Source organism: Dromaius novaehollandiae, chromosome 2, assembly GCF_036370855.1.
Source record: "Dromaius novaehollandiae isolate bDroNov1 chromosome 2, bDroNov1.hap1, whole genome shotgun sequence".
Lineage (NCBI taxonomy): Eukaryota > Metazoa > Chordata > Aves > Casuariiformes > Dromaiidae > Dromaius > Dromaius novaehollandiae.
In genome coordinates this window covers 144,880,290-144,895,791 of record NC_088099.1, presented here as the reverse complement: position 1 = coordinate 144,895,791, position 15,502 = coordinate 144,880,290, and the positions used below count along the sequence as shown (strand labels likewise).

The following is a 15,502-nucleotide window of genomic DNA, read 5'->3' as shown; positions in this document are numbered from 1 at the left end:
CAATCTCTGTTTTTGGTTATGTGTGCACGCGCTAAATCCAGTCTAATCAGATATCGGGAGACATTAATTCCAAATAACACAGAACACTGATAAGCATTAACATCCTTCTCCTATTTGAAGTAAATGCCTTAATACATCTTATTTCAAATTCTAGAAGTTATTCACAACCAAAAAAACTACATAGAAAATTTCAGTTCTTCATAAACCTCAACAGTATTAAATGTCAGCCATTTAATTTCCAATATTTTGTGAGATATTGTTAGAATCCATGTCTTAATATACAGTCTATACACACAGTACTTATTGGCTGCAGATCAAAACATAAACCACAGAAATTTAATACAAGAGCTTTGAGTATTGAGAATTAGCCACATGGAAAACCAAATTAATCCAATTTTTTTTCCAGTTAAATTCCAAATTGCTAGAATTCTATCTGACAAGTTCTCGGGCTATTTGAGCCCAGTAAAAAAACAAAAACAAAAAACCTTAATACAAAACCGACAAAATCGTAATTTTTAACAAACCACATAATGAGCAAATCCTCTTTAAAACCAAGAGGCTATAAAAATTAAAACATTCCTGCAAAATGCCACTTGCCCACTCTCCTTAGGCAAGTTTTATTTTTACTTCTTTTCATTATCATTAATCATCATGGCAAAGAGTAGGAAAGCAGATTTTGCTCCTCAGTGGTAAATTTGCAAGATAATTTCATAGAGATGATTTCAAAGGACTTTCTGCTGAAAGTGGCAACACAAAGCAAGCCAGGCACCTCTTAACGCCAGCATCCAGTCTGGGGATGGGACAGTGCACCCAAAGGTGTGGTACGCCTTCTTGACATTAACAGTGATTCATGTAACATGGAAACAATTCACATCAAATATCCCTTCTCTTAAGAGAAAACAGAAGAGAGACCTGACAGTGAATTGTTTCGATGGACAAAAAAGTATCGTCTAAAACTTGTCCAGCCAAAACTTTTTTTTTCCCCAAGTATTTCAAAGCTCTTTCTAGGCTATAAACATTACTCAGCTATCACACAATGATCTCAAAGAAGTATATTAATACAGACAACTGGTTACCACAGTAACAAGATGTTACTTTAGACTAGCAGTGCCGCCTCAGCTCATCAGATTTACTGGTTTCTTTCATTTGTTCTCTTTAAACTATTCATAAATTACAGGCGTATTGTATAACTAAGTATATTCACGTGAGCTACACTGCACTCCAGCTAGCGTGGAAAAAAAGTTTTAGACGATGAAGCATCTAAACTCCCTGGAGTATAGTAGTTTTGTTTTTCACTTCATACAAAAATTTGAAAATTGGCTGAAAAGTAAGTTTTAAAATGTCTTCTCACTAGAAACTATTTTGTAACTAAAATGCAAGTATACCACCTTTTCCTATTGAAAATATTTGACATGATGCAATAAGATGGCGGCAGGTACGCTTTAAACTTTCAAGAAAGAAAACATGGTTAAGTTGTATTGATTGAACCTTGGCCAAAGTTGTCCAGAGACAGATTCATGTTTGGAAATAATAGCTGACTGTTAATTGTGAAAATTGTCAAGGTTACCCAAAGTGTAGATCCTCCAAAATACTGAGGCTCCTCATACATAAGTTTGGTACATCGCTATTTTTGAAAGCTTGGGCTTTAAGAAAGAAGGTGTTCTCAAAATCTTTCATGGTATTTATGATATTAGAAGTATCGTTCTAGTTAACAACTAACACAGCAACAGCTTAAAAAAAATTCATAGGAAACAGGGCAACCAGAGGAAACAGGGCTGTCAGCAGCTTTTAGAGGTCACCCTACAACACTTCTCTGCTCCAAGGCAGGATTAACTCCACCGAAACTATTCCTGACAGATGTTTATCTAACCAGGTTTTTAACACTTAAAATAACAGCACTTCCACAACCCTCTGAGGCAATCTACTCCAGTGCTTTGCTATCCTGCTAGAAGTTTTTCCTATTAACTAACTTAAAATATATTGCTACAATTTCAGCCTGTTAGTTGCCTTAACCTCAGAGGATACGAAAGAGTGATAACTAAAAATCTCTTACTCCTTTATTCACACATAAAAAAGCAAAAAAGCTTTTTGGCCTAGTAGGGCATCTTTTGGACTCCTTCAGGATACAAAATACATACAGCCTTTGTCAGAAGGCAAGATTCACCTTCCAGAATTGCAGAAATACAGCACTGGCACTTGGACATTAATGACTTAGCAATTGGCGTAACAGCTTTACAGTAATCTTTTCCCACAGTCTGAGACAAACAGGAAGGACTGATCCTGTTTACAGTTTAAACAATTTAGTTATATACACTACCAAAATTGTTCGGCTTAATTTTCAATTATTTACTCCTATAATAATTGGGGAAGGGATGTATTCAAAGAGAAAGCATTATATAGTCTCTATCAGTTGGAGAATCACCCTGCTCAGACAGTTTATTCCCCCACCCTCTGTAAGAAAAATAATACTCCTTATACAGTCAGAAGGCCTGAGTTAAGTCAGAGTCAGTATTTGACTTGCAGAATAGAGGGGGGGGGGGGGGAAACTTTAATAGGTTGGTTAGTCCTCTTTCCCTGCAGGAAAAAAACAGATTTTTAACTTACATGAGAGGCTGGCACAGCTTCCCATACTGACTGTATAAACAACTATATGATAAGCCTAAGAAACTACTGCTGTAACTTGCAAGTCACCCACCACAGACTCCCAGTACAGACAGTTCTCCCATTGAACCACCCCCGTGCCCCTCCATTTTTCTTTAAATAAGCGTTCAACGCGCAAGAGGCTGCTGTACTGGCCCTCTGCTATAAGAGGTACAAAAGCCTCTGCTGCTGTGGTTCACACTGTCCTCACAAAATGAGCTAGATGAAGCAGTAAGCACCCAAGTTCATTCCACAGCCTCTGCTCTGTTAGCTGTCTTCGAACTGAAATCGATGAAATTCTGCGTGCAAATTAATTGTCGACATCAATCATAATTTGATTAGCTATATGACATGGTTTGTACTCTCCTGTTTATCTCATATGCACAGACACAGTCACAGTCCAAATCTAAGTTTCACATTTGCTCAATTACAAAAATTCAATGCAGCTATTTCTTATACTTTAATGTTCTTCCTGTCAGCATCTGGAAACACTTCATGATATTTATGCGAGTAATTAAAACCAAAGCAAAATGAATATATGTTAATACTTTAAATAAAAAATACATATGACTTAGAGGAGGGTATGAAATAGTTGAAAAAAGAACTACATGAAATACATTCCCATTAGAAAGATACTTTCCCATTAGAAAGAAGACTGTACAAAAAAAAAAAAGTTGTATGCTGCTCAAATAAAATCAGAGTAAATTCAGACAAGGTTTTGGACAAATGGAGGTATTTCTAATGCAGCTAACTCAGCCTAGTTTTGTTATTGAAGTTTTAATTAAATTGTGTATGATCTTCACCCTTTTTATGGCGTTTAATTCCTACCAAATAAACTGTCACATTATACATTTGTAAATGTTAACGAAAGTACTCCCTATCTGCAATACCGTTATTTCACAATGATTACATTCTAATATATTTGCTCTAGTTGAAACCCAGCGAAATATACTGCCTAGAGTAACAGATGGCTTTTTAAATTTTTGTTACTATTCCAGAATCTAAGTAACCCAAAATGCATCTACTTCAACATGATAATGTAGCTGCTGCAAAACATGATCTGCATGTTCACTGTTTAATATTTAACAATCTGGATACCATTCCTGTTTGGAAATAATTCTACTAAAGACAGAAATCATTACCAAGCGTTGCTATAATAAATGGATTTGCCTTTTCACATTTTTCTATTGACATTTTGCAACAAAAAGTAAATGATTTTCCATTTAAAGTGAAGTAATATATTCAATCAGAGCAAATGAGGTTTAGCAAATCATTCTGAGTAATGTCATCTCACGGGTTATCATCAATTACGTATCATTTCACTGTAACTCATGTAAATCCTTTAACATTGTGTCCCATGCTAATACACATTACTAAGCGGAAGGAGATTTTACAGAGCAACGTTCTATCTTAATGAAATGTAAAGTGTCATAGTACAGTAAAAATTTAAAGAGCAGGCTAATTAACAAGACATGAACACAGTGTATTAGTCTAATAAGCTATGATTTACCTGTTTTTCTCCCCATGATGAAAGTTTCACACACTTCTTGGTCAGTAAAAGTTCACTTAATTTTTTCTAGAAACTATCTTCTATATTGCTCACATAAGAACCTAATAAAAGTTATATATAATACCCACAATACCTTAAAGTGTGAAAGACAAAGGTAAATTTGAACAAGCTGCTTCAACGACACCTTGCAGTTTTATTGCTCATTCAATATAGTTCTCCGCTGCATGTACATGTCTAATAAAAAACATTGCTCATGGAAAGAACAGAGCTATTATAAAGGTAAAACAGTCATATGAATACATTGTATCTATAAAATAACTGTTCTTAAAAGGACTGGTCACTTCAACAGTGAAAACAAACACCACATCATTTGCTTTAATTTGGCATACTGTCCCAAGCTACTCACCCGTGAGCCCTGAGACAGAAGGACATAAGTCAGCCCATTAAATGGTTACGTCTCATTACGAAAAGCTGCTTATGTTGTATATCAATGTTTATATGAATATCCTATCCATACACTGTATAGCTTTACTGCATCTTTACTTATTCAAAGACATTATACCACTTTTCCTCAGAACGAGTAATACCTTGTCAGTTAGTTCTACTGGTATGAAGGTCTACTGTGAAATAAAGCACCACTTAATCCCAAGTAAAATCAATAAAATTAGAGTTTAAAATACTGCTTTCATTTTGCCATTAGCTGTATGCCATTTAAAAATAATAAAAGTATGCAAATGAGTTCCGAGCAGTCAGAAGTAATCATTGAAAAAGAAAACCCACAGTGACCCTCAAGTGTAAAATATATATTCAAAGGCTAATACAAAGGCTAAAGTTTGAACATCCCCTAGTTTACTGTTCATCAGATTTATATCCAATCACAGCTTGAACGCTGTACTTTTTAAAAGGGTGAAGTGAATAAAATGGTTGGAAGTACTTCAACACTAATTCATTTCTGTGGGATTCACTGATACAGAAAATTCATATTTCTGGTTTTCAGAATCTACCATGAGATTTAGAAATAGACAACAAAATAATTGAAAAAGACAAGATTTTTTTTCAAATAACTATGCAAATTCCTAGAAAATACAAAGTTCAAAAATGTTTGTTTTCCCACTACTTTTCTGTTTGCTTTTTAAAAACTCATAATCATGGAAAATAGCACCTTAGTCCTAAAGCTTACACAACAGGGTAACACAGAGAATAAGGTAACATTAAAAATGAGTATGCACTATTAGAATTAAGTCTAGTTAAAAGTTATTTATAATATTCCTGATTGAATACAGTGCAAAGCTTAAAGGTCTGCAATGGGAACTTTTGCTTATCAATTCATGGAGCTTTACACCAATAATGAGCACAGATTAATCAAGAAACTGAGGGGCAGCAAGACCAACAGTCAAGAGGAAGGGCATGGATCTCAAATTCCCACATGACATTTAGTGACAAAGGAATAAGATCAGCTTTTGACTTTCAAATCAGATGGACTTCAACAGTGAAAAACAAAGCATAAACATCTACTTTCAGAAGGAAAATCATTGCTAAAATGACTAAATTTAGTCATAATAATAAATAATAAATGCTAAAATTTTCTTAAACCTCTGATTAGTAACCAAAGTATCTTGTTTTCTTCAAAAGTCTTATATTATTTGATAACTGGTTTTAAATCTTATACAACAGGGCAGAAAATGATGCCCACACATAGAACTTTCAAGGTAGACTTAGTGGTAAGTTTGTTCTGCATTATTTCATACATTCACTTATCCAACTTTGGATAAAAGTTTTATTTATCATTTATTTACAGTATCTAAAAGAGTTAGAAAGTGTGTAAAACTGACTGCATTACACGTACATTTAAACAAATTAAATAATGGTGTATTGTTTTACCCAGTCAAACAGTAAAATATATGGGGAATAGGATACTGTATCACCACAACATAAAGCAAATATACACTCTGGCCAAAAGAATTAGCTCTTAATTCTGCAGGTCTCACTTTATACATTGAAATTAAGCAGACTGACTACTTGCAGGGATTTATGAGGATTTCTTATTCTTCCCATTCCCTTCTCCCTCCTGACCAGTTTGACTGGCATTTTCCCTTTTATGTTGTAGGAGATGCATGTGCTAATAAACCTGTTATAATTCTTTCCACTTGATACACTTGAATACCTCTTCTCAGCATGGCCCTCTGACTCTGTCCTGGCTTCCGAGCAAAGCACTTGCTGGCTGCCAGCACTGACATGCTCTGTATGGCTTACGAGGGTATATGGTTAAATAAGCTTTCTGAGAATTAATGTATCATTTGCCAAATGAGTTTGGTGACCTCCAACTTGCAAAATATACTTTCTTTTCTACATGATAGGGTACTATGAAAGCATTAAATTAGATTTTGATCATTTATGCTTTAGGGTTATTAATTTCCTCCTTAAATAAAATGATGATTGTCAGCATTTACTGTTAGGATCCCTTTCTAGATCCCATTAAGACTAATTCTAACCAAAACAGAATAGAATTATTTAGTATGACATGTTTCCAGTATTTATCACTTTCATGAATCATTTAAAGACTTCACATCAGCTACTGAAAACATTCATGCTGATCTTACAAAAAGCAGACAATATATTATGCATGCCACCCACTGATTTCTCCCTTCAGAAGGTCTCTTGCAGACCATTTACTAATATTGTCACTCACTTGTTACAAAACATTTTATTTTTTAAAACATTCATCACTGTCTAAAGGATAAATAGAAGCATTTATAAAATATATAAACAAACAATATTGTCTACAGTTCAAACTTAAAACCAATATCTTGCGAGATATCAGCTTGTAGCAGATGTTTCAGAAAAAGGTATTTTAGTGTACTAGTCTGAAACAGTACATCTATTATCGACGATTCTTCGTAACCTCTTTCTCAGATTGGCTTTTCTGTGCAAGTATTTGGCTTTTGGCATCCTTAAAATAAAATCCCAAAGAAACCTACATACATCACCCATACAAAGAGCTAATCATTTTTTTGAATACTAGTCTATCAGAATCATCTTGTAGCAACAATTCTCGCAACCTTGCATTTTTACAAAGTCCAGGACAAACAACACATGGTGTAGCTTCTGAAGTGTTTCACTTGCCACTCCTTCTAAAACCACTAATGAGGTTCACCTACAAGACAGCATAATTGTTTTCTTAAGAATCAGACCTCCTCAGGGTTTGATCTTAGGACAAATTCTTATTGCAGGGAGGCATCTTCACACATACAAGCAATCCCAGCAAGATCCACAGGATTATTTGTGTCAAAATTATTCATGGATAAGCACTTACAGAATCGGGATCCTACCATTTACAAGAAGCATCACTTTTGTTTGCATTTCTTAGCAAGTGATGTAAAAGAATGAATTTTAAGTTGTTCTACGAGCAATTTCATTGCCACTATAATAATCCCACTTAAACACCAGTTATTTTCCAATGAATAATTCAATTTGTTTTTTTAGTCTATTATGAGGGTGCTGGCCATTGCATTTTAAGGTCCAAAAAAGCATCAGCTTAATCAAAACTCTATTCTCCAGCAGCAACAGCTTGTACTGTGCTGTTTAGCTGGCCACAGTCCAGTAGCTTAAATTTAAGTCAGCTTTATTTAGAAATGCAGTAAGTGAAAACTGGAAAAAAAAAAATCCCACACCTACAGCTGTCACCTATAATTAAACACAATGTTTTTCTCCAAATCCCAAGTGTACTTTCAAAAGGTGTCATGTGATCATTTTTAGCTACTGCACTGCAATGAAGAACATGTTAAAGCTGTAACAGATAAAATAAGTTCCTTAAAAAATTAACAAAGAGGAAAACCAGGTATAATTATCTACAAGTCTTCAAAGTAATTATTTATTGCACTTTATTAAGAATATCTTAAAATTACTATATACATATAAATAGCTTAGGAACATTCTCTTTTTGCCTCTATCATTATTTGCAATGTAGGTGGAAAAAAAAGAAACTATACATACTACGCAAGGGACAAAAGAAACACCCTAGACCAGCGTTGGATATAATAATTCTGTGTAGAAAGATGTGTGCTATTGGAACAGGATCAACAAACTGGCTCATGCAAAACAGTAAGTGATCTTAATCTCCCAAGGAGACTGAGTAAATGTCTCTATCCAGTTTAAAATAAGCACTATTTCAATGAGATACTCCTCCAACATAACAGTATTTCAGGTCCATAACAGTATTTTTAAAACCTTTAATAGAACTGGATCAAATCCTGAAGTCATAACAACACACAAGTTATAAAGAACTAAGAATACTTTATACCTAAACACTGTAGTAACAAAGAATCTATTTTTAATGTCACATACTCATCTATGAGGTCTTGTGTTATGCAAATGAACTTACTTTGCAGCCAGTACATGACCTTAAGATGAAAAAACAGAACAGTATTCTTGAAAGACTATTTTATTTGTATTAATAGAATTATAGAAAAGGATTAACTATTTTTGGCACATATAAAATAAACTGCATGCAAGAAAAACATTAAGAATATACTTACGAAATCAAAGTCTCCATCTTGAGGGACTTTCCAGTTATCAGGGAAAACATTTTTGGATATGTGGTAAGGTTCATGCATGTTCTGATTACAGTTTTCTGGGCTTTTATTCTTGGAATCTTGTTTATCAAAGTAGTCCATGAAAGAAGGTCTTTGTACTTGCGGTGAAGTAGCATTTCCTTAGTTGAAAGGAAAAAAGAAAAAAAAGTTAAAACTCTCTAAAAATGAAAGATTTACTGTGCTATAAAATAAGCACCATTTATTAATTCAATAAACTCCAATTATTAATTTATTGCCTTAGTTTTCTTGGATTTTTACAGAAACTGTTTGTCCCCTGAGGATCTCTGGCATAAAAGCTCATAGCCCAAGAATGATATTTTTGTAGCAAGATACAATGTAGGGAAATGTTCAAGACATTTCAGAGTTGCATACACAAATAACATTAGAAGTTACTTCATGTGATATCTATTTGTTGTTATAGAAACTGAATAACACAAGGTGCTAAGCATCCCTTTGGGTGCTGCGTGCCCTTAACTTTAAGGCCTGGTCCACAGGCACTAGTAGGAAAGCAACCAACTTGCATCAGTTTCATCAAAGGTGTGATTTAAAAGTTATTTAGAAAAAAAGATGTACAGAAAAACAACTGCACAAATTGTGTCTAGATGCTGCTTAATCAAATTCGTTGCCAGCTGAGGATTCTCAGCATATTATAGGATCACACTCTACAGATGGCTGCAAAGTGCCCTATCTCTATGGTGTAGAAACCCTGTGGGATTTTTTGTCATCATCTACACAGCTGCAAGCGCTTTATGAAACACAGACCAAGACCATTGTGTGAACTCCCATTCTATTATCTTTTTCATGAAACTAAATTAAAAAATGTAAATCCACAATCCTAAATAACTGAAATTTGTTTTCATTTGTCAGATTTCCAAGTGAATTAATTATTAAATAGAGCAATAATAAATAAAACCTAAAAAATACTTTAGTAGTTCTACATAACTTACCTCAGAGATTATTTCTGCCTGGCATTATGACTCGTAAAACATGCACTTGTTCACAACGTAAAACATTTTTCATAGAGAGATATGAAATACACTTCTACCAGTAAAACATGGAACAGAATGAAAAATGTAAATAACCAAGCTGAAAAACCTACTGGTAGAACTATACTTAATTATAAACATTACAAAAGAATTAAGAAATTTTATTTGAGCTATTTGTTTTTAAAAAGAGAAAAAGGGAAGATACTGGAAATACTTTCTGAGCTTAACACATGATCACTAGGACTTGCTGATCTTCATATATGACTTTGCATTTGTTTTTACTAATCCAGTGACACTTTTTCTTTCATCTCTTACTTCATTATCTTTTCTTGTAGTATCTCATTCCATCCATCTTTCTATATCCTTTTATTTATTTCAATTTTGCTGCATAATTAATAGTGGCCCATTTTCGTTCATTATTCCTAATTTCTGCACTGCCATCTTTTGTAACATGTTGATTTACTTAGTCTTTTCCTTCTACTTTCTCTATATCATTCTGTTCTAGTAAGATTTCTTTTGTGATTTTTTAAAATGTATTCTTCCACTGTTTTGCTTATGCTCTAGGCCTTATGGCACTTGACTATCTGCTCCTCCTCAGTTTCACGATGATTCCTTTGTTCAATCTGCCATGTTTTCATGCACATCTCCTCATCCCAAACTGTTTACCCATTTTTTCCTCTTAGTTATTGCCATATTCTTTCCTAATCCCAGACCGCCATTAACTCTATTCACCATCTTTTAATTGACAACTATCTACCATACAAAAGCATCCAGTGAGCTAAACTTAAGTTTGAAGTAAGGGGGCCACATAGTAGATGACTCCTCTCCAGAATCCCCTGAGTCTGCCCCCGCTGAACTCAGGATTACTTGAACGAGTTTTCTAAATCTCTGGAGTCTAGAGCAGAGGAGGAAATAGGAAGGAAACGGTCAGTGATGACAAACAGCTAGAGAAATAAGCACTAAAAGAGTAAAAACTGAAGAATACATACTTCAGCAAAGCATGATTTAAAAAGCATCCAAAAGAAAGCGGTAGAATGGAGAGAGGGGAATGAAAAACCAGATACAATGAATTCTCTTAACAACAGTTTTTATTACTTGCTAGACTATGTGCTGATTGCTTCCCCCCAAAAAAATGAAACTACTTGTTCCAAGAGGTAGGACACCACACTGCTGGCCTTTCACTATCAATTATTCTCTTCCTGCCAAGATTACTGTACTGACATTTCATCCTTGAGACATAAACGGGAAGAATAAGTGTCTTCATTAGAAACACTGAAGTACCGTAACACTGGCCCATCACAGGCAAGATAGTCTCCTTCCTCTCATGCAAATACAAACACACACACACACACACACACACCCAGAAAAATGAGAGGACTTGAGGTGTTAGGAGGGTTTGTTTTTCCAAAGCAAAATAAATAAACAAAAATCCTTATCCTTACAGATAATTAAATACAAAAAGAAATTCCTTTTGATCTCTAGTTAACTTAACATGAACAAATTTAGTTAATACTTCATGGAAAACAAGGGCATAAGTTGAGACCTACTAATTTAAAAGCACATCACATAGGCTTCCCACAGCCCTTTGAAGGCTCCCACCTCTTCTTCACTGACTTTACAGAGGACTCAGGCTCCTCACATCACAATAAGTTAAATGTTAGCTTGGACTTCTTTGCAAAATGTAAGGTTCCTGGAAGAGCACTTTTGTCTGAAAGCTTTGTATATCCTGCTTTACAATAGATTAATAGTATCTTGTGGACTGCCTTTCAAGAATAAAGAAAGTTAAAAGCATAATGCATAAAGATTGTTTTAAGGATAACCAATTCATTCAAATACATCCAGTAAGTTACCTTCCATTTGTTCTACGTGAGCTATACCTACAGCTTTTCGTGACAGTTAGACATAATCAGTTTCCCAGACTCTTTTCTGCCTTTTTCTTTTGAAGATGGATGCAATACTCGCTTTTCAAAGAAAGCCGGTAACAACAGAAAATCTCCATGACTTTTCAAAGATAAGAGAGTAGCCTACAACATCAGCAGTCTCTCAGTGCCCTCAGATGCAGCCCAACCAGACTCGTGAACTTCAATGGGTCATGTGTAATTCCTGAGTCAAACCTTATCTTGAACCCTGCTTCTAAGCAGAGACCTGGGAGACCTTGTCAGTGAAGACAGAAGCAAATCAGCCATCAAGTAGCACAGCCTTATCTGTGTCCCACTGTTACTGTCACCCACCCCATTCAGCAACAGGCCCGTATTTTCCTTATCCAGCCTTTTATTACTACTAAAGTACTGATGGACGCTCCTCTTCTTGCCGTTGACGTCCCATGGGCATATGCTGACACTGCTTGACCGGACATTCAGAAAATGTTAAAATTCCACCATACAGAATGAGGTCTACATTATAAACTCCCACAATAGAGGAAGTATTTGTTCATTCTTATGAATTAGCTAAGCAAGAGAAACAACTCTAAGTGAAAACTTTTCCAATTCAGAAACATCTTCTAAGGAAATCTCAATTGAAAAGACCAAGCTGTGAGACTATAGTATTACAGCATGAATTCAGTGACCAGTATGTGATTAAGACAAATATCAGTAACTTGTCCAAAACCAGGAAAGTGACACATAGTTTTCGAATTCTGAGCATTCATTTTTATATCTGTTAAAAAGGTATTGCAGTCACATAACATGAGTAATCCATTTATATTTATTACCTATAAGATGGGAAAATACTGCAGTATGTGCAAAAACAGATACCAAAATCAGTAATACTAATACAGTTATTAAACCTAAGCAGGTCTTATTCCAGGTCTATTTCCAGAACAGGAAAATGAAATGCCCCAAGAAAACAGGCATCAATTTAAGAATCTGAACATAAAAGTCTTACCTTCAAAAGAAATAAGTCACGCTCCCATATGTTCATTCAAGCAAAATCTGCTATTTGCTCTGTCTTTCCTTCTTCTCATCTTAATATTGACTACCAAACTATTCCCTGCTCCAGGAAATATATCTCTACAGCAAGAAACCATGTGCAGCCCTGCAGAAGTCTACAGGGGCTTTGTACATGTATCTGGGCTATGCCAAGGCTGTCATAGGACCTATATCATAGTTTCAGAGAATCACAGAATGGTTGAGGTTGGAAGGGACCTCTGGAGATCATCTAGTCCAACCCCCCTGCTCAAGCAGGGTCACCTAGAGCACACTGCCCAGGATTGTGTCCAGGTGGCTTTTTATCTCAAAGGATGAAGACTCCACAGCCTCCCTGGGCAACCTGTTCCAGTGCTCGGTCACCTTCACAGTAAGTTTTTCCTTCTGTTCAGACGGAGCTTCCCATGTTTCAGTTTGTGCCCATTGCCTCTCGTCCTGTTGCTGGGCACCCCTGAAAAGAATCTGGCCCTGTCCTCTATACCCTGCCTGTCAACGGCCCCCTGAATGGCAGCATGGCCCTCTGGGGTCTCGGCCACTCCTCCCAGTCTTGCAGCATCAGAAACCTGCTGAGGGTGCACTCTGTCCCTTCTTCTTGGTCACTCAAGAAGAAGTTGAACAACACTGGATCCAGTACTCGCCCCTGGGAGACACTGCTAGCTACAGGCCTCTAACTAGACCGCGCCACTGAGCACAACCCTCTGAGCTCTGCCGTTCAGACAGTCCTCAATCCACGTCACTCTCCACTCATCTAGCCTGCACCTCATGAGCTCGCTTATGAAGGTGCTATGGGAGACGATGTCAAAAGCCTTGCTGCAAGGTAGACAATATCCACTGCTCTCCCCTCATCTACCCAGCCAGTCGTCCCACCACAGAAGGCTATCAGATTGGGCAAACATGATTTCCCCTTGGTGAATCCATGCTGACTACTCCTGATCACCTTCTTATCCTTCACATGCTTAGGAATGGCATCCAGGATGAGCTGTTCCGTCACCTCTCCAGGGTTCAAGGTGAGGCTGACTGGCCTGTAGTCCCCTGCTTCCATCTTCTGTGCACTTTCTTGTTCCATCTGAGTTTTGCCAGGAGCTCCTTGTCCATCCATGCAGGTCTCCTGCTCCCTTTGTGTGACTTCCTGCTCATCGAGATGCAGTGCTCTTGAGCTTGGAGGAAGTGATGCTTGAATATTAACCAGCTCTCTTGGACCCCTCTTCCTTCTAGGTGCCTAACCCATGAGATTCTTCCAAGGAGATCTCTGAAGAGGACAAAGTCTGCTCTCCAAAAGTCCAGTGCTGTGATCATACTTTTTGCCCTGCTTCTTCCTCACAGGATCCTGAACTCCACCATCTCATGGTCACTGCAGTCAAAGCTGCCCCCAACCTTCCTATCTCCAAGCAGCCCTTCCTTGCTTTTTAGTATAAGGTCCAGCAGTGCACCTCTCCTCGTTGGATCCTCCATCACTTGCGTCAAAAAGTTATCATCAATGCTCTGCAGGAATCTCCTGGATTGTTTGTGCCTTGCCATGTTGTTCCTCCAGCAGATGGTTAAAGTCCCCCATGAGAACCAGACCTGTGATTGTCAGGCTACTTCCAGCTGTCTGTAGAAGGTCTCATTGACTTCCTCTTCCTGATCAGGTGGCCTGTAGCAAACACTCACGACAGTGTCACCCATGTTAGCCTGCCCTTTAATCCCTACCCATAAGCTCTCTACCCATTCATCATCCACCCCTAGGCAGAGCTCCATACATTCCAGTTGCTCTTTCACATAAAGGATGACTCCCTCACCTGTTCATTATAAAACACATGCCAACAGCTTTTTCTTTCAAGCTGAGAAACCATCTGGGGTTGAAGGGCTTTGACCCTCCTAAGAGTTCTGCAGTATGTACTTCAGAGCTACCCAACATATTACAGAGGAGACTGACTTATGGTATGGCACAATCTCTTATGCTGCATGGATTGAAATCACCAAAAAACCAACAAAAATGTATCAACTCTTATGCAGCTTTCCTATTCAATTAAAAGGACAGAATGGATCCTAATCAAAGCCTAGGTTGTACAATGCGGTGCATGCCCCACTGTAGACAGGGACCCCATGTGCTAGGATAACTGCCTAGAACATTTCTTTTCTTACAGGGGAGGGAAAACGAAACAAAACAAAACAAGCACTTACCAGTTTTCTACATTCAGTCTCTCAAATGCCACCTAATTATAATTAGTTCATTTCCCTCTTCTTTCTATTTATTCGTTGACAATCATGAACCATCTAGAAGCTTCACTGAAGTTTGAAGCAACAACAACAAAAAATCCAGAATAAATCTAAATGGCAAGAAGAGGCAACTTGTTTGCCAACCCAAAGCTAATGGCAAATGTAAAAGTAACAAAAAAAAATTAGGGAAGCAGGGAGAAGGGAGAAGAGATGATGCAAAAGAGAAGGAACAATCAAGAGTATACTTGGTGAAACAAAAAGCCCTAACACTAAGCCTTCCAGACAAGCCCCAGAGGGAACGCACGGGGAAACTGGTCTGCATACTGCTCTGCACTGAGCTAAGATGATACTTCTACATGAAAGCTAGTGCAGTCAGCACAGCTGTACAAAAGTAGTACTACTCTCCACTAGTTCTACTCTTTTTCTCCCACTCCATGTTCAGTCTCCCAAACTTAGCTCCATTTTTCCCACCTCTTATAGTTTTTTTGCCTCCTTTTAGGTGCATACTCCATAGCCTATGCTCATGAGCATGCACAGACATACTAAGCAAGAAAGCATAATGCTGTTTATTGCTGGGATGTATATTGTATGTTGGGGTAAGATGACAGGCCTCTTTTTATTCCAAATCCCAATTTTATTTGGGCACAATTC

The 15,502-nt window shown here is 36.9% G+C and overlaps 1 protein-coding gene across 3 annotated transcripts in view; it reads right to left on the bottom strand.

Moving 5' to 3' along the window:
- STK3 (serine/threonine kinase 3) overlaps positions 1-15,502 on the bottom strand; it is a 145,880-nt gene that overhangs the window by 45,905 nt on the left and 84,473 nt on the right. For all 3 annotated transcript variants that reach the window (XM_064507681.1, XM_064507682.1, XM_064507680.1), the window contains exon 10: positions 8,686-8,861. In XM_064507681.1, coding sequence (XP_064363751.1) covers positions 8,686-8,861 — 176 coding nt within the window. The remainder of the gene's footprint in view (positions 1-8,685; positions 8,862-15,502) is intronic.